The 18,131-nt window shown below is 42.4% G+C and overlaps 1 protein-coding gene across 1 annotated transcript in view; it reads left to right on the plus strand.

The window, feature by feature from the left end:
* Positions 1-18,131, plus strand: part of UTP20 (UTP20 small subunit processome component) — a 62,780-nt gene that overhangs the window by 27,629 nt on the left and 17,020 nt on the right. Inside the window, exons 28-45 of the mRNA XM_086750951.1 lie at positions 1,410-1,553; positions 3,963-4,042; positions 4,963-5,189; positions 6,169-6,313; positions 6,748-6,835; positions 8,177-8,320; positions 8,936-8,986; positions 9,078-9,230; positions 9,987-10,142; positions 10,524-10,664; positions 11,575-11,712; positions 12,987-13,126; positions 13,640-13,719; positions 14,624-14,913; positions 15,393-15,532; positions 16,015-16,171; positions 16,925-17,023; positions 17,639-17,806. Coding sequence (XP_086607077.1) covers positions 1,410-1,553; positions 3,963-4,042; positions 4,963-5,189; positions 6,169-6,313; positions 6,748-6,835; positions 8,177-8,320; positions 8,936-8,986; positions 9,078-9,230; positions 9,987-10,142; positions 10,524-10,664; positions 11,575-11,712; positions 12,987-13,126; positions 13,640-13,719; positions 14,624-14,913; positions 15,393-15,532; positions 16,015-16,171; positions 16,925-17,023; positions 17,639-17,806 — 2,541 coding nt within the window. The remainder of the gene's footprint in view (positions 1-1,409; positions 1,554-3,962; positions 4,043-4,962; positions 5,190-6,168; positions 6,314-6,747; positions 6,836-8,176; positions 8,321-8,935; positions 8,987-9,077; positions 9,231-9,986; positions 10,143-10,523; positions 10,665-11,574; positions 11,713-12,986; positions 13,127-13,639; positions 13,720-14,623; positions 14,914-15,392; positions 15,533-16,014; positions 16,172-16,924; positions 17,024-17,638; positions 17,807-18,131) is intronic.

An 18,131-nucleotide genomic window follows, 5' to 3' on the forward strand; every position in this document is an offset into this window, starting at 1 on the left:
ATTCTTGGATTTTGAGAGTAATTTATTGCAGACTGTTACTGCCTGGAGAGTTAAACGTCAACTTTGACAGTTTTAAGACAAGTTATTAATTTACTGTTTCCTACTGATTGTGTTTAGTATTGAATTTCTTTGTCCTCTAAAAGAGTTAATCTCAGAGGACTGCTCTTACTGCGATTGAACAGTGGAAGATCCAAAATTATTTCACTTGGCGGTCACCATTAGCAATAGCGGCCTGGTTTGTACTTTCTTTGGCCTTTCAAGCAGCTCCTTTGCTGCCTGGAAGCTGATTGCACACCATTAGTACACATTCAGCATAGCTTGAGATGTCCTGGGCAAGAGCACGTTTGATTCGTTTTCCACCATCTTGTCTTTGTGTTTTGACCTGTAATATCTGGTGCAGGGGGAGTACAGAAGTGTATTGCATGGTAGTGTCTTCAGAAGTCCATAGGTACATCAAGTAAAAGAATTGTGATGTCTTTCAGTGAGGCTTTGACACCGAAGCTGCTTTGCAAAATAAGAGATAGAGGTATTTTTTCTGTGTGGTGGATCATGATACATGCTGGAGACCTCAAGGAACCCAAGACATAGCTTCAGTCTTGGAGAGTGACCTTTGTTTGCTCTGATGTGGCTGTGTTGTTTCTGAGACTGAAGTTCAGTACCTCTGCATTGCAGAGCTTCATGTGTTTGTGCTATGAGCTGCATTGCACGGTATGGAAATAATTTAGGTTACTCAAGTCAAGGTTCTTCTCAGGGAGAAGAGTCAGAATGCAGCAGTGCATGAATAACTTCATGATTCGCTGTGCGGCTGATTTCCGTAGTGAAATGTTTTCCCCAAGAAAGATTATGGAACGTAACCACTAAATGGGTACAGGAAGCATCCTTCTGTAATCCAATGCTGTATTCCCCCCCTGTGCTGCTGGAAGAGGTGATTCACATTCTTACCTTTTATATTCCTCCCCCTTCTCCTTGTCTGTTGATTTCTTTTCTCCCCAGTAGATCTCAGTGTGCAAAGTACAACTTCACTTTCAAGAGCTGATTTGGATCCTTTCCTGTGTAAACCAGAATTATTTAAGTGTTGGGGCTGGAAATGTAACTGCGGTGTACTTGTCTGCCTTTTGTCCAAAAAGGACAGATGCTACTTCAAACCTGTCAGCATACATTTTCATGAGCTGAAGGAGTCCTGTGTAACTGATTCAGTGCAGGAACAGCCACCTCTTAGAAAAATTTAGGTCAGCTGTGAGAGGTAGATTGCTACTGTGAACAAGTTACAAGAGAAAACAGAAGAACATTGTGATAGTTCCAGCAAAGGTTTTATCTGTGGTCAATGAATTGTATTTAATTTCAGAGCCAGTAGTTAGTAGTTGTTCTCCAGAGGTCTTACTGGGGGGAGATTTATTTTGTTTTTGCAGGTCCAACCTAGGCTGATTAATCCACTGAAGAACTTGAGACGTCTTGGACTTAAGCTTGTGGCAGAGTTTTTTTCTGATTATGAGACCTACAGCTATAGTGTGGAAGAGATTGATGCAGTTTTCCATGCAGTGGTATGGCCTCAGGTAAGTATTTCTTGTTCTTCCAAACAACTTGTGTGTAACGTGTACCATGCAGAGAGCTTCAGCTGCACTGGAGTCCATTGTGTGAGCTGTGTGTATCACAGGATTGAATGTGGCCTCAGACAGATTCTCGCATTCTGATGGGACTGTGCAAGGCCAGTTTCTTGGCTCATGTCTAATTAGTTCTGGAATGATCAAGTCACAGGCTAAAGTACAAATTAATTCATCTGAATAAAATCGATGCCATTTCTTTGTTCTTTAACCACAGAAACAGACTTCTTCCCTGGATGCTTCAGGAAAGCAAAATACCAGTCACTTCTGCTTTGCTGCTTTCCTGTGTGACACTTGTTGGGCCTGTGGTAGGGGACTAGGAACCAAATGCTGCTGCAGGAAAGGAAGGAGCCAGCAGAGTCTGTCAGTGGGCTGTGTGCTCTTGTGCCTGCCTGCTGGGAGTCCGGTGTGAGCACAGAAACAAAGCACAGTGGTGCGGCCTTCATCAGAGAAATTCAGATCACCTCTGAGTTGGGAAAATGCAATATTGTGAGAGGGAGAGAGAACACACAGTATTTAAAATGAAATTGTGCTGGCTGTGTCAGTGCAACTGGGCTCTGAGGTTATCAGGGAATGCCTGTACCAGCTGCTGGGTTGTCTGCTCCAAAGGCAGTCGCCTCCACCCAAAGGATAACAGAGCAAGATGGGCTGGCTCCAACAGAGCTCTTTCACTGAGCCTTTTGAGGTTTCCAAATGTCCAGCTTCCTTGCAGCAGAAAAGCCTGTCAAAGAGCACCAGGAGTAACCACTGTGGTTTATGAAACCCCAAATCTGTTTATCCAGGCATTGCATTTGTTTACTCCTACCCTGTTTCTTTGCTTTACCAGTAACAATGTGATGTCATGTGTATGTGGACAAACAGAGATAAAATAGTTTCAAGCAGTGCATGTAGCTCTGTATTTCACTGAACTGAGCAACAGGGAGTTGTATGTTCCTGGTTGGTGGAGTCTTTTCATGGCCAGGGTGCCACTTGGGCAAAGCAGTAAACATCTACTGCAGTCCCAGAGCTGTTCAAGCATGTGGTTCGGGCTTTAAGTCGGCAAAGCACTTAAGGCTTTCAGGGAGCATTGTGTTTGGAAATGCTGAGTAAATCTGAACAAGATGTAAAATTCTTGAATAGTTAGAATTCCTGTTGACCTATAGATGTCAGGAAGACAGAGCTGGTTTTGGAGGTTGGATGGTAGTATGATCCAGAAGCTCCCTCTAGAGGGAGTCTCTACAGGTGAACTCCATGAAGATCTGGTTTTGGCAGAAGAATAGTTTGACTTGTGTGCTTTCCTTTTTTAAGACTGGAACCAAGGTGTATAAAAACTTATGGAGAGGGTAAATTGTTTTAAACTTCTTGTACTTGGAACTGGAGTTTGCTGCTCTTCATACCCCAGGAATTTGCTGCAGAGGCTCAATATCATTAGCTTGCACAGCAGCATTCCTGCAGGATTAGATTAACGGTTTACTGTACATCATTCACAAAAGCTCTGTTTTATGCAGAGCAATAACATTACCAGCCTTTGGGTGCAGGAGAAGAAGCTTTCTAAGACCCTGGCTGTGACAGCCAGACGTGCCACCTTTTCTCTTATGCTCTTGTCTTGAGCCCAGACTGAGCTGGTCCAAATCCCACATGCACCATCCTCACTGTTGCCTCCAAATGCACTGGAGCTTCCCCTGCCTGTGTGTTCACTAACGGTGCCCTGCTGACAGTCCAGCTGTGGTCAGAGTGGAAACCGAACTGTGTGACTTGCATGCAGCCTATTAGGTTGCAGTGTGGCAGAGAGGAGGGAGCCAGACCTGCGCACTGGTTCTCTTTTGCCTGCATTCAGTCATGTGAAGGAGCAGCAGCTACTGTGTGGGGCTTAGGCTAGGCAACTCTTAGATGGGGTTATTTTGGACAAAAAACCTTGTTAGGAGATCCCATCCTGGGGAGCAACGCAGTGCTCAAGCCTGTCCCTGAGCAGAGAGGGTGCTTTTATAGCAATGAGGCCGTGGACACATAGAGCAGGTACTGGAACAGTATGTGCTGCGGCCAAGACATAGGAAGTGTGGGAGGAGTGAGTCTTGGGTGTTGTGCTTGGGATCTCATAGGTTCGTCTGGAAGAGGTTGCTAGGTCTCTACGGCAAATGTGAGGTTCCATGGGGAGCCAGCTGCAAGATGAGGGCAAAAATGGTAGCTGGAATAGTGTATAAATAGGAGTAAGATAAACTAAGAGTGATTCCGCAAATACTGAGGAAGCTGGAAAAATAATTATGAAATCACTTTCTGAAAAAAGTAAACTATAGATTGTAGTGAGGTCTTTTTTAGAGATGAAATTTTCAAATTACTTTACCTGCTCATGTTGCTTTGGTATCTTATTTTCATCTCCTTTAGGTCTGCAGATTGGCTTCAGAGAGTCAGTATTCTCCAACTTTTCTGCTCAAAATTATTCACATCTGGAGTAAGAATCCCAGGTAAGTCTTCTCCTTACAAAGAAGCATATGTACTTCTCCTGAGTACACAAAATTCAAGGGAAAAAGAGAACACTGACAGGTTATGAATAATTGGGTCAAAACCCATATTTTCTTTTTCCATATAGACTGCTATTCTTCTGATAGTAGTCCAGATGCAGTTGTTAAGCTTTCCACTTTATGCAGTTACTGTCTTTTTAGTGGGCTGTTTTTTCTGTATATTAACAACTAAGCGCATATGTAGCCCAAATGCAGCTGATGGGTGAGGAGGAGAGCTGACTTCTGTGTCTTGAGCAATGACTTCTTAGTCTTGCTAGGTGGGAAGTCAGTTTTACAATCTATCATTTCATTAATGTTTTTTAATTCCCTATTTCTATTTTATGAAAGAACGTGGGCAGGTTCAGCACAGAATGTGTGACTAACATTCTGATACTGAAAGTAGTAAGAGAGCTTTTTTGATGAAGACATTATGAGAAATTCAAGCTCAGCTGTCTTGAGTGATTTTTTGCCTCTTCCACAGACTCACTGTTTTTCCTTTGCTAAAGTATCCAGTATTTGTTTTAAGACACATCATTTGTAGGCATGAAGAGCTTACATACAGACTTCTGTAAAAAATGGTATTGGATCATTAGGTTAGGAGCAGACTGACAGGAGACCTGGACAAATATCTGTGGAGAAACAGTTAGGTTGAGATGATGCTATCTTGAAGCAAGAAAAGGGACTTGATGACCTCTCAATCTCCATTCATGTTGTTTTTCATGACACTGTCATTCGATGATTTTTTTTTTTTTTTTTTTTTGGTGCTTTTTCCTTGTTGGAAGTAGAAGACAGTCATTATCTTTTTGTGTGACTTTTTGTACAAAAGAATTATGAAGTTCTAAATTTAAATTTTCAGCCAACCTTTTTTATAATCTTTCTTTCAGGTATTTCCCCTTACTGGCCAAGCAGAAGCCAGATCACCCAGATTGTGATATACTATCAAATGTGTTTGCTGTGCTGTCAGCCAAGAATCTGTCTGAGGCCACATCCAGTCTTGTGATGGACATAGCTGATAGCCTTCTCAACAGCCCAGATTTTGAACCCACGGAGCAGATTTCCAGTTTGAGCGTGTCTGACTGTGTTGTCATGGTCACTGGAGACGTGACAGAAGGTATGCCTGTGTAAGAGAGTCATAGGTGCTTTGGATGGAGGTGTTAGATTATGGTTAAGTTGTCCTTGGTCTGGCTGAGAATACCAGAGAAGGAGACCTCCCAGTGGAGATGGAAATGGCGATGTACAAATTTGTTTTGGCATGCTCAAGAACTGTAAAGTCCTGCTTGTCTAATGACTGGTGAGATCCACATTTGAGTGTCAGGGTCCTGCGCATGGAGAAACTCCTTATGAAGAAGGGAAATGTTTGTGTTGTTGACTTGTTTTGTCTCTGGAGTTTTGACTCATATGATAACTTCAAGAACTGCATTGCTGACTTGACTCTGAGCCTAACATTAGGTTTTATATAAAGGCCCACTCCTTGTAGGCATATGGTTATTTATCACTTTGATGTTTAGTCTATGCTCTCTGACAAGAAGGACCTGCCATTGATTCCTTTTATCTTTGAGCGGTAGTAGACAGGAAGGGTGGTGTGCTGTGTTTGATGCTATGGAGCCATCTTTCACCTGTAGCACTCCAAGGGAGTGGAGAGGAGAGCACTCATCACTGTGCCCTTGATACGGCAGCTGTGATCTGCACAAGAGCTCAGTGGTAGGATGAAGAAAACTACATCTGTAAATGCTTCAGCCATTTTAGGAGATGGTTACTACTTTTGAGGAACATCCTTGGTACCTGTTGATAAGCCCACACTTACCGAGGCTGTTACTGAAATCTGTGAGGAGAGCTTTTGTGCTCTGTGTCTGCTTTCTTTGGTCCCTAGCTCAGACAGGTTCAACTTGGTCTCAGCAGATGCTGGTGCATGTTCCCAGCAGGCAGCTGCCCTGCACATTCATAGCTCCCATTGATTTTTTTTTTTTTTTCCCCTTCCACTGATGAAATCTACTTTGTCTGCATTTCTTCTCCCTTTGTGTAGGGTTGGATCTGCCTTCTGTTGCTTGTGGTACAAAACTGGGTGTTGCTAACTGTTGTATCCCTTCCAGAGACCCTCAGCCTAGGTTGCCGCTTGGTTCTGCCTCATGTTCCTGCCATACTTCAGTACTTCAGCAAAACAATGTTAAATGCAGAGAAGGTGAGAAAGAAGAAGTTCAGAGCTCAAGTCAGCAAAGAGCTGAGTATACTTTCCAAGTAAGTGATTCTTTAGAGCTCAAAATAGTTAAAAAGTTGGAAGGAGGGAGGAAGAAAGAGGTTTTTTTTCTAATAGTTTCCAAATTAAAAAAACATTATGTGTCCAACTATTTTACATTTAGAACAGTAAATGCCTGCATCTGTCATTGACCTTGCAAGTTGCTGGTGACGGAGGCAAGAAGTTTTCAGAAATTGATTGTGTTTCTATTGCTTGTACTCAAACCCCGTGCCTCTTAGGGGTAGGAAAAGGTACAGAAATACCTACAGTCATGTGGAACTGAATACTTGAGCCGATACCATGATTTTGGTGCATACACTCTATTAGCCTGGATGGGCTGACAAAGCCCTGTGATATGGCACTAGTATGAGTTCTTTGCTCTGTACTATAGATTGGATCTATATAAAATAGTAAATTACCTTGTTTCATTTTGCAGGATCAGCAAATTTATACAAGAAAAGAGTCAGAATTCAGTGCTTGTGAGCCTTCTTCTCCCTTTCCTTTATCAGAGTAACATGGAGCAGGTAGGTAGAAATTACCTTCCCCTCTATTAAACATTTTTCTTTTAATAAAGTGTATTTGTTTAAGGTGCTGTTTCTCATTATTAGCCTGAAGTCAAGTTTTCTTGTGTTTGTAGTCTGCTAAGAACACTATGCTGTTGCGTGTTGTGTGTGTGAAACACTGAATACTTTGCAGGGATTTGCCATTGCCCAGGCTGACTCTGTTCCCCCTTTTCTTGGGGAAGGTCTGCAGAAGTTTTTATGCAGTCTTTACCTCCTTTGCCTCTGTAGTCAATCCTCCGAATTCCTTGCAGCGTTTGAGATAAATGCTGTGGATTTTATGCACCTCAAATCCAAACTCACAGCATCTGGACAGCAAGATGAATAGACATGGTTGAGTATGCAGTACGTGCTGTGTAGTGGGCAGTGCTACGCTGGTCTGTTGCAAGGTGAAAGGCAAACATAATACAGTGCTATTAACATGCTTCCATGTCTCCTGCTTCCATTCTGCTCTCCTTCCACTCTTAAGGCGTCCGTCTGTGGGTACAGAAGTGTGTCTCAGAACTGAAACTACCCTAAAATCCTAAATTCCTCAAGCATGCAAAGCATATGGGCTGCAGTTGAAGGAAGCAGAGCTTTCCGTGGCTTAGGCGTTTGTAAACCATTTAATGAATCAAGCAGTGAGGATCTTGGTAGACTATTTTGTCTGAGTTACTCTCACTGCCAAACCTTGTTTTCAGAAATAGTCTCATCTACAATGAATTAATCTATTGATTATTGAGCTTGATTGCCTGAATCCTTGCATCAAGGCTTGGGTCTTCTTTTTCTTGAAAGACATACAGTTGCTCAATGAGAGATTTTAGGTTTGCAGAAAGAGCTGCTAGGCAGCAGTGTGTTGCTTCTGCTTTCCAAGTAGTCATTTAATTGTTCACAGAGGATTCTTGATTTTTAAATCTGTGAATAAATTAGGGGACCGTATATACTTTCCATTCAGGGAGATCATACAAGTGTATGATGCTGTTAATAATGTTTGTTTCACAGGTTAAAGAAAGACTGCTTTTTAAAGCTCTATTAGTTCTCTTGACCTTTGAGTCATTTGAGGAAAGACAAAAAAGTAGTCTTCATCGTGATGACACTCTTCTCTAACACTCTGCTTGTGTCTAATTGAAAGGTTGGAACTGCTTCTGAGAGATTTGATGATTGCATTGAGTGTGTCCTCCTAATTCTTTATTCTCATTCAGTATCTGATCTTAATGAAATACAGCACATTGATTAAGTTCACTCTGTGTCTTGAAATATTTCCCAAGGAAATAAAATAATCTCATGAGATTTCAGTATTTATTGACAGTTATCTGTCTCTTTCAGGCTACAGAGATTGACATTCTGGAGACAGTGCAGAACTTGCTGAGGCATTGCTCAAACCCTACAAGCTTTCTCAAACCACTGGCAAAGCTTTTTTCTGTCATCCAGAACAAACTGTCTCGACATAAGTTGTGCTTGGTATTTGAGGTATTGCATTTTTGCTTTTTAAACTTGTTCTAAGAGACCAAGAACAAAATAAATAGCAGTATTTATCTTTGTTGTACAAGAACTTAAAAACCTTTCTAATCTACACCATCTCTGAAGTGAAATTAACAGAATTGTATATGATAGAAGTTAATGAGCTGCAGAAGATTTGTAGAAGTTTTGGCTTACAGCCTGGTTGATCTGAGCATCACCAGGGTTCTTTTGTGTAAGAGAAGCCGAATAAAGCACACTTCATCCATGACAAATCCTGTATCTTTATGAAGTAAGAATAGATTTCAGTGTCTGGAAGGTGATTTTCATTTCTGTTCTTCTCTCACAGATTTATAGCAGTCAGACTGTTTTGTACTTCTTTCAAGTGGCTTACATAACTTTTTTTTTAGCAGGAAAACCCAGGAAACACTTGGTATAGGCATTTGGAAACTCAGGAACTTAAAACACACATCTTCCAATTTACAGAAAGATGGCTTTTATTAAGCTTCTAACAAGAGAAAGATTGACACTGTTGTTTATTTTTTGTCTCAAGTGGTGAAGTCTTGAGTCCTCCAAATTTGTAACAACTATAACAGTCTAACTATTTTCTTTTATGTTTCTTTTTAGACTTTATCTGAGTTGGACAGTGAATTGAAGTATATTACTGATGTTGTTAAGGTATGCACAGTTTCTTTGCTCACTTTTTTCCACAACATTGTATTGTCATGTTTCTGGCCTTTTTCATGAACAACTTGTTGTTCTCTCTTAGCTGAATGCCTTTGATCAACGACATCTCGATGATGTTGACTTCGATGTACGTCTGTCAGCATTCCAGTCAATCACATCCCACATCAAGGAAATGCAAGCAGTGGATACCGACTTCCTCATCCCCGTTTTGCACAACTGCTTCTATACCATCCAGGTTGGCTGAATGTTCCTTCTCTCGCTTGTGCATCACATGTCCATGGTGAATCTAACTTAAGAGTTATTTAGAATTGTAGAATCATTAGGGTTGGAAGGCATCTTTAAAGGTCATCTAGTCCAACTTCCCTGCAAGGACCAGGGACATCTCCAACCAGATCAGGTTGCTCAGAGCCTCATTCAACCTGACCTTGAATGTTTCCAGGGACGGGGCATCTGCCACCTCTCTGGGCAACCTATTCCAGTGTTCTACCACCCTCAGTGTAATTTTTTTTTTCCTTCCATTGGCTGTTTTTTCACACTGCAAAACATTCAAAGAACATATTTGAGTTTTTTACAAACAACTGTTTTTGAGTTTTATCCATTTGCCTTTTCACCTGCATGTCCAGGATGGCAAGTACCATGCAGCAAGAAGGCTCACCCAAGCACAGTCAATCTTTCTATCAGTAAGCCCTGGAACTGTTCAGTCAATTTGTACTGTATAAAAGGCATATTACAGTCTTGAAGGGTTGTTTTTCTTTTTGTTGCACCGTGTTCTGGTTGTGTGGGCCTGCTGTTAAATCGAAAAGGATCTTTCCTGATTGGAAGGGTGGGTATTAATTCAGGACTAGAGCTTCTACAGGAAGGATCTCAAGAGTTACTGGGTCTCTACAGGGCTTGTTATGTTGTGTCTAGTGGTACTGTTCAGTCCAGTCTTTTGGGGAGAAAGAGGTGTTATATCCAGACTCATGTGGTAACAATTTCTTTACCCACTTAGCTAGGGGATATGGCTCTTAGTGACAACGCAAGCCTTTGCTTGACCAGTTTTATCCGCCGACTGGCAGAAATCGACCACACAGAAAATGACTACAAGGAGCTAATCCAGCACACTCTCCTGGAGTCTGTGAGAAGGGGACTGAAGAGTAAAACTGAGGTAAGGCAGTGCTTTCTGATTACTCATCTCCAACTGTCTTCTGAACACCAAGATATATGAGGCATTTTTTGGGTGAGTTCTACGAGTCCCTTCCTGGAATAAGAAGTGCAGGTACCCAGCATAAACTTATAAAAATCTGAAAAGTTATAGAACTCAGCTGTCTTGTGTTTCTTTGCCATTGTTCAGCTTTAGTTAGTTGTAGCTCATTCTTTGAAGTGGAGATTTTAATTTATATGCAGTCCAAAATATAGGTGTAATTGCTATTACCAAGGAATAGAACTTGTTGGCCTGAAACACTTGTGAATGACAGCACTGATGTTCTGAGGCGTGTATAGCAACCTCTCCAGGGGGTACTTAATGTTCACTACTTGCTGTTTGCAGAGCATCCAGCAGGACTACACATCACTGCTTTCCTGCCTCATTCAAACGTTCCCAGCAAATCCCGAATTCAGGGATTTGGTCCAGTTGACCAACTGCCATGATCCCGACATGGACTTCTTTGAGAACATGAAACACATGCAGGTAAAAGGCAACAGGCCCTAGTGCCTCTCTCCCCTGCCAAAGCAAAGGCATTTTACTGTGGAGTAATGTTTTCCAAAGCATCTATGTGCTGTCTTTACAGAGAAATTGAACCTGTGTCGTTAGATATTGTTAAAAAGAGGGGATGTGGGCATTGTCACATGAGTGATTGTGAATCAAAGTCATATTTTTGTCTAGAAATTTCTTGAGTTTATGACTTAGCAACACTGGTTTTTACCTCTTCCTAATTTAGCTGAAATAATTGCTTACATTTCAAGTGATTGTTCATGATCTTGAGCGGGCAACTCCACATTACAATCTGTACATGACCCAGCTTGCAGTCAGCAACAGTGTCCTGAGGATCCCTCTGACATAGGCAGGGAACAGGTCTTTTTGTTTTTTTCTGTCCTGTTTCCTACTACTCCCTCTGGAGGCTCTGCAGCCCCTTTTCATTCACAGACCTATGTAACAGAAATGTTGCACAAAGCTTTGTCTCCTGGTTTTCTTTCCATTATGAAAATACAGCATTTCTCCTGCTTCAGAGATGCAGTCAGAGAGCCTTTGCTACATCAGCAGTTACATGTAGAGTCTAAATTTTTCCCTTGTAATTTTATCACGCCTTCTCATCTCATATCAGTTGCCTCCCTTGTCTGATACCTGAAGATGGCAGAGTCTTATGATTGTGATTTCACAGTGAAGTATCCCATTGAGTTGGAATATTTATTGAGGCAAAAGGCTAGCGAAAGCCCAGAGACTGTAGGAAAAGGGAATACCCTGTCCTTGGAAATTAGCATAGTACATTTATGTCATTACTTAAAATTGAGGCATTTTCAGAACTGCGGAATGAACGCTCTCCCTTGTGCTAGCTGTGCTTCAAGCAACACCTCATTACTGTTTCTCATGTTTGGCTCAGATCCACAGAAGGGCACGAGCTCTGAGGAAACTGGCTAAGCAGCTCACTGAAGAAAAGCTTGTGCTGTCTTCTAAATCTCTGCAGAACTACATCATGCCTTATGCTACTACTGCCATTTTTAGTGAAAAAATGCTTAAGGTAGGCTTTTAAATTGAATGCATCCATTTGAATATTTTCACCTTTCTTGTATACGATTCTCCTTAAAAGATCAACAACTTTAAAAGGTTGATTGGTTTGTGGAGTGAGAGTTCCCTTTCAGACAAGAGTGCTGTGCTTCTTCTGGAGGGAGAAGAGGGTTTGGAAGGTGCACATGCAGTCTGAGCCCAGACCTGTATCTGCTAAACCAGTTTTGTTTCTCAAAGATGGATCTCTTAACTGTTTGGAGGTTGGGGTGTCTTTTGTTTGGGTTTTTTACTTGGGGTTATATTTGTTTACATTTTTTTGTAATCAGTTGTTTTGGGGTTTTTTTCCCCCATTCTGCCTCCAAACCGCTGTCTTCCTGTTCAGTTGTGAGATTAGTCACTGTTTGGCAGCAGGATGTGTGTGGTGGGGAACACAGGCTGTGCCTTGTCATTGAGGGGGGAATAAACACTATTTTCTCAGGAGCTACGGGGGAACTGCAGGAATCAGCTGAAAACCTCTGAAATCATTAGCAGCTTTGTAATTAAAGTTTGAAGGGTGATGTTTTGTTCGTCACTTCCCATACATTTTATTGAAAATACATGCAGTGAAGTTACTTGTGATGTCATATGGATAGGCTTTCTACTTGTGACTTGGAAAAGCAAGGTTTCACACTACTGCAGTTCCCTGCACGCTATCAGAACAGCAGAACTGCTTACATCAGACCAAGCAAATGTCTGATTTGCCTACTGTCAGAAATATTCTTTTGAAGCTGGAACAATTAGAGCTTAGGCACAGGACCCAGCACCTGCAGCCATACAGACTGTGCTCATCAGCAGAGTGACTGCAGTTGCTCTCTAACCAATGGGAGGTAGAATGTGTCGATTGAAACCAAGAAACACATTTTATTTCACATCAGAAATGGGTTAAGAGTCTGTATTTCTAGTTGATCAGCGCAGCCCAGCAATGTGCCATGTGTCTGTGGTTAAATATCTTGACTGGTTTTCAGTTCTTCACACAAGTGAGCCCATAGATTTAGTTATATGAGAAAAGTTAAATATGTGCAGAAGTATTGGAAGAAGTGGGTCTGATGGTTGGTGGGGTTTTTTGGTTTTTTTTTTGTTGTTGTTGTTTTGGATTTTTTGGGGTTTTTTTTAAACCTGATGACTGGGAGGAGATCTGAAAGAGATGAATACCCAAGCATCCCCAATAGGCACACATTACTCTTGCGTGCTTTAGACACATGTTCATTGTGAACACTAATAGCAACTGCATTTGTATCTTTTGGGCAGCATGAAAACATGGTAACAGCCTCAGTTGAAGTTATTGGAGCTATCTGCCGACATCTTTCATGGTCAGCATACTTGTACCACTTAAAGCATTTCATCCATGTCCTGCAAACAGGACAGATCAGTCCGAAGCTGGGAGTCAGGTAGGTACTGTGAGCAATGCTGCTCTAGGTTTCTCCAAAGACTGGTAAGGCGAAATTCAGTGTCTTAAGGAGAATCATGTGAATTTTAGCCTCTTTCCTAGGATGAGAAATTGGTGATTTTGAGGTAGGCTTATGCAAGTGAAAGCAGGCGTGGCCTTACAGCCTGCAGCTATGAAGGATTAACAGGTCATTACCTTCTCACACTGTATCTCACTGAGTGCATGCCAGCATTAATAACTTCTGCTTCTGTCAGGCTGTCCCGGCTCCTGGGACACCTCCATGGCTCCAGTACCATCATCTGTGAGGTTTCATAGTGAGCTATGTCACAGAATGCATCTAGCTGAAAAGCAGCCAGTTTTTTTTATCTCCTGGGTTGTTATTTCAGGATAAACCTCTTTATGCTGCAGGGTCACTAAGTCTGAAGTTCTCTAAAAAGCACTTTTAAGGTTTTCTGTTGTGTTGGTCTCTCCTTTTTGTGCAGAGGACTGATCTCTTTGTGTTTTCCTTCCACAGCTTGTTAGAGACAGTGCTGGAAGCCTTTCACTTTGACCATGAAACACTTGAAAAGCAGCTTTTGACCATTGACAACCAAGGTGAGTTTTCTGCTCCTGACTGTAGAAACGCTACCTCTAACTGCTCAAAGTGCAGCTAATCAAAATTTTGTATTTTACTCTTGAGGTCAGATACTCCTAGCTTTTTAAAATGTATATATTGGAAGGTAGTTTTGATTTACCTCCTCAGGAGCAATGCAGACTGTCCTTCTGTGTGTTGACAAAGTGAGGAGAGGTGGAGGGAGACATCTCTGCATTACCTCTCCATCTCAGGCCTCCATAAATTAGAACAGCCTGGGCTGCGTTTATGCAAATCTAAGGGGGAGTCTCCAAGTTCTACATGCAGGCGTGTGGCTCCTGACACATCTGAGTTTGGTTTTTTTTTGTCCTTGATGTTGGCTACTGTCATGCTTATCTGCATCCTGAGAAGGGTGCTGTATGTTCTTGCCTTGCTTTCCTCACCATTTCATGGGAAGAAGTGGTATCTTTGGCTTCCTCATCATTGTGGTTACTTATAGAATCATAGAATGGCTAGGGTTGGAAGGGACCTTCAGAGGTTGTGGCCTTTGGGATATTCTGAGGAAGGAGGAGGATATCTCACAGCTGTGCTTGTCAGTACCTCTTGCCTTGTGAAATTCTCAAATGTAAGTGAATGGGCGCTTCTCTGAGATTCAAGCGCAGTGACCTTTGCTAAGCTATTTACGGAGTTCAACTGAAGAGTAACCTAGTCTTTGCTTTAAGCCTGGGCCTGAAGGATGGTTATTAAAAACCAGCATGCCAGAGCTTCTCTGCCTAATAAAACAAATCTGACGCTTACTGATTGTTCAGTGTTACTGATGATAGGTAGAAGCTTTGTCCAGAACAAAGCCATCACAAGAGTGTCTTTTAAGGGCTCGATTTTTGTGGCCTCCTATATTTACCTGTGCTTTTAACAATTACTTTACAGAAGCTGCTGCCATGGACCTTGAGCCAGGGGTGGAGGCTGAAGAAGCCATGGAACTCGAGCAGAGTGAAGGGGAAGAGGAGGTGGTTGAGGAAAAGAAAGAGAAGAATCTCACTGAGGAGCCAGCAGAACCTGAACAAGCAGCTGAGACATCTGAAGATGCTAAGCAAGTGACCAAATCTGTTTCTTTCTTACCTCGAAATAAAGAGGAGCTGGAGTGTCTGATCAAACACATTCAAGACACAGTTACAGTCAGCATCTTGCCTAAACTGCACAGGTGTATTGTTGCAAAGGTAAGGAGCTGGCATTAGAAAGGTGTTTTGCAGGCCTGTGCTACTACTATAAAGGCTGAGGTGCTGCTTCAGAGCCCAGTGGAAATGCAGCACATTAAAAAAACAGATGCAACTGGAGAGACACCACTTGAAAGCACAAAAGAGGCTTCATCCACTTTGTTTTCTCATGGAGACTATTGACAGACCCTCTGGTCATTGTGGGTGTGGTGTCTTTACTTCCCTGCTGATAACTGGCTTGAACCACACAAGTGAAACAATTCACGTTGTGCAGCCTGTTGAAAACTTCTCAGCCACGTGCTGTCACCCAGCTTAGCTTCTGTATTGAAAACATAGGGATTCGTCTCACCTGTCCTTTAGCTGACCTGGGGCCAGCAGAGAACAGCAAATTGCCTTGTTGGCCTCTTCTAGGGTTTGCTGAGAAAAAGCAGAATTTATTTATGTATATTAAAAGTGCTTTGTGTCCTGCTCTCTTTGAAAAGGTTAAAAGAGACGAGGAACACAAGCTTGTGAAATCCAACGTTGTGAATGATGACGAGGTGGTTCGTGTTCCATTAGCTTTTGCAATGGTCAGGATGATGCAGTGTCTTCCCAAAGAAGTGATGGAAGCCAACCTGCCAAGGTAAATCCCATTAGAGGTCCTTAAATGCTGTTTGTTGTGCTGGGAGTGAGTGCAGGCACCTTTCTCAAGCTGTGGTTATGTAAAAGACTAAATCCAAGAGGGGCATCCTAACAGTCCTTACATACTCTTTTTGGAAACTTATTTTCCTAGTAATGTTCCCCTCTGTCAGCATTTGGCTTCTGTAAAGCTGAGTTTGAAAGGAACTTGGTAAATCCTTAAAGAAGAGCAGAGCTGCGAAGCAAGGTGCAGAGGTAGGGATGGCAGAGCTGGGGAGAAAATAGTGGAAGGAAGTGGAAGGAAGGAACAGTCAATAAAATGTCTTGCAGGACGGTAGATGTGTGTGTAACTATAAAGCCTTTCTGTGAGGCTGACTTTGAATACAGCTGTGGTTGTGAAACAGCCCTGAAAAGCAGCCTCCTTAGCTAGCAGTGTAATTAGTTCTCTGTTTGGGGGTGAACTAAGCTATCTGTCTCTGTTTCCAGCATCCTGCTGAAAGTCTGCACGTTTCTGAGGAACAGATTTCAGGAAATCCGTGACATTGCCCGTAACACCCTCACTAAAATCATGGAAGTGTTGGGAGTGCAGTACCTTCTGTACATCTTAAAAGAGATGCAATCCACTCTCGTCCATGGGTACCAGGTAATGCTGATGGTTCTGCTCTCTGTAGGTTTTTTTAATACGTTAGGAGGAGAATCCAAAAGGAAGTTGCTATTGTAATTGTTTTTCACTGGTAGAGTAGTAGCTTGGTATAATATAACTAAATAATGTTGCTATAGTGCCTACATCAGTCTTTGTTATACCAAGTGTCAAATGAGGGTCTGTACCCGAAAAACTTAGAGTCTAAGCAGGGAAGAATTGAAGTGTGGAGGTCAAGGATGAATTTCTGGTTCCGATAAGATTAGTGGAAATCTTTCCAGTAAGGTCGTTAGGGCCAAGCATCATCTGAGGTGAGTTGCTGCAGAGACTGCACGGACAGTATGTGGTGATGCTAATTGAAGTCTTACTTCCTAGATCCAGAGCCAAGGCTCTGACTATTAGTTCATCTTTGCTCTTTCCACGATGGTTGGGGTTAAGAATAATTTTTAGTGTAATAGCATGAGCTTCTTGCTGCTGTAGCAGTGAAAGCACCAATTAGCACAGCCTAAAAATATCCGTAAGAGCTCTGGGGAAGGAGGAGATTCCAGCCCTCCTGCCAGTGTGTAGAGGGACAGGGGTCCTCTTCCTGCTGCCAGTACATGGATCCTCATCCTCCCAGTGATTTTTTTCCTATAATGAGAGCTCAAGTGTAGTGTATGAGTTGTGATGTCTCTGCTATGGGAGTCTCCCCATCCCATATTACTAAAGAAGTGTGTGCAGGGGTTTGGAAACATGATCTGTTCTCTTTTTCTCTAGCTCCATGTGCTGACTTTCACTGTGAACCTGTTACTGAAGGGCCTTGCACCCAGGCTCTGTGCTGGTGATTTGGACCCCTGCTTAGATATCCTGATCGAGGTAAAAGCTATTCAAGGTTGAAGGAAAGAGCATTGTGAAGTGCCTGGGGCAGGTTCTGGGAGGAGGGAGGAGTAGGCTTTATGTAGTTTGTCTTGAACTTGGTGGCAAACAGGGCTGGTTGTGTGCTGCAAAGGAAGGAAACTGTTTTCTACTGAGATGTCAGCAGGCCCCTTGTAGAGTAGCACAGTATCTCTGGGTCTGTGTCCTGAGCCCTGCATCCTGAGAGGGAATGGGTTCAAGATTAAGATATCTAACTATGTTTCCCTGTACTGTAAATGGCTGGGCAAGTCAACAGGCATCTAGTCAATGCGGTCCACAGAGCCCAGGAGCTCAGCTGACCACCCAGATGGGATATATTTAGATATCTTGGTCTGACTGCAGTTCCTCTCCTTGTATCACAACACCATAGAGGGATGTGAGAGCAACATCCTCATCAGGTGTGCTCAGACTAGGTGGTTTTTGTTCACAAATGAAAGGTAGACTCATTTGTGGGAAACCTGGAGAGTTGGTTTTTTTCTGTGAGTGGGGAAAAATTGTAATGTTCTATTGCTGTGGGAGGAATCTGGCTCTGCTTTTCTGCTCTTCTCATTCAGTTTTCTTGCCTGATTTCCAAAGATTTTCAATCAAGAATTGTTTGGGAATGTAGCTGAAGAGAAAGAAGTTAAGGGAATTGTCTCCAAGGTTATGGAAGCACGCAAGAACAAGAGTTTTGATTCCTATGAAATTCTTGGAAAGTTCATAGGAAAGGGCCAGGTGACGAAACTTATTCTTCCACTGAAAGAGGTAAGAAAAGTCAGCCAGAGTCTTTCTTAATTCTGGGCACTCTCAATTCTGTATGGTCTAAAAGAAACTCCAGAGCCTCTGAGTGGCTACTGTGAAATTACCTATGTAATCCTACTTCGGCTTCCCATTTTTCTTTTGGAAAGCAGTATGCACCCAGCTCATAAAATGAGACTTTACTATTGATGTCCAGGGCAGGGAATGGCATTCTGGGAAGCTTTCAACCTCTGCTAGAGAGGAAACATCCCACCATGAGTTCCCTATACCCTCTTCCTCTGACAACTCTTGCTTCCTTTAGAGCTCCCAAGTCCTGCAAGGCCACTCTGTG

Source organism: Chlamydotis macqueenii, chromosome 1, assembly GCF_036417535.1.
Source record: "Chlamydotis macqueenii isolate bChlMac1 chromosome 1, bChlMac1.mat, whole genome shotgun sequence".
In the NCBI taxonomy this organism is placed as follows: Eukaryota; Metazoa; Chordata; class Aves; order Otidiformes; family Otididae; genus Chlamydotis; species Chlamydotis macqueenii.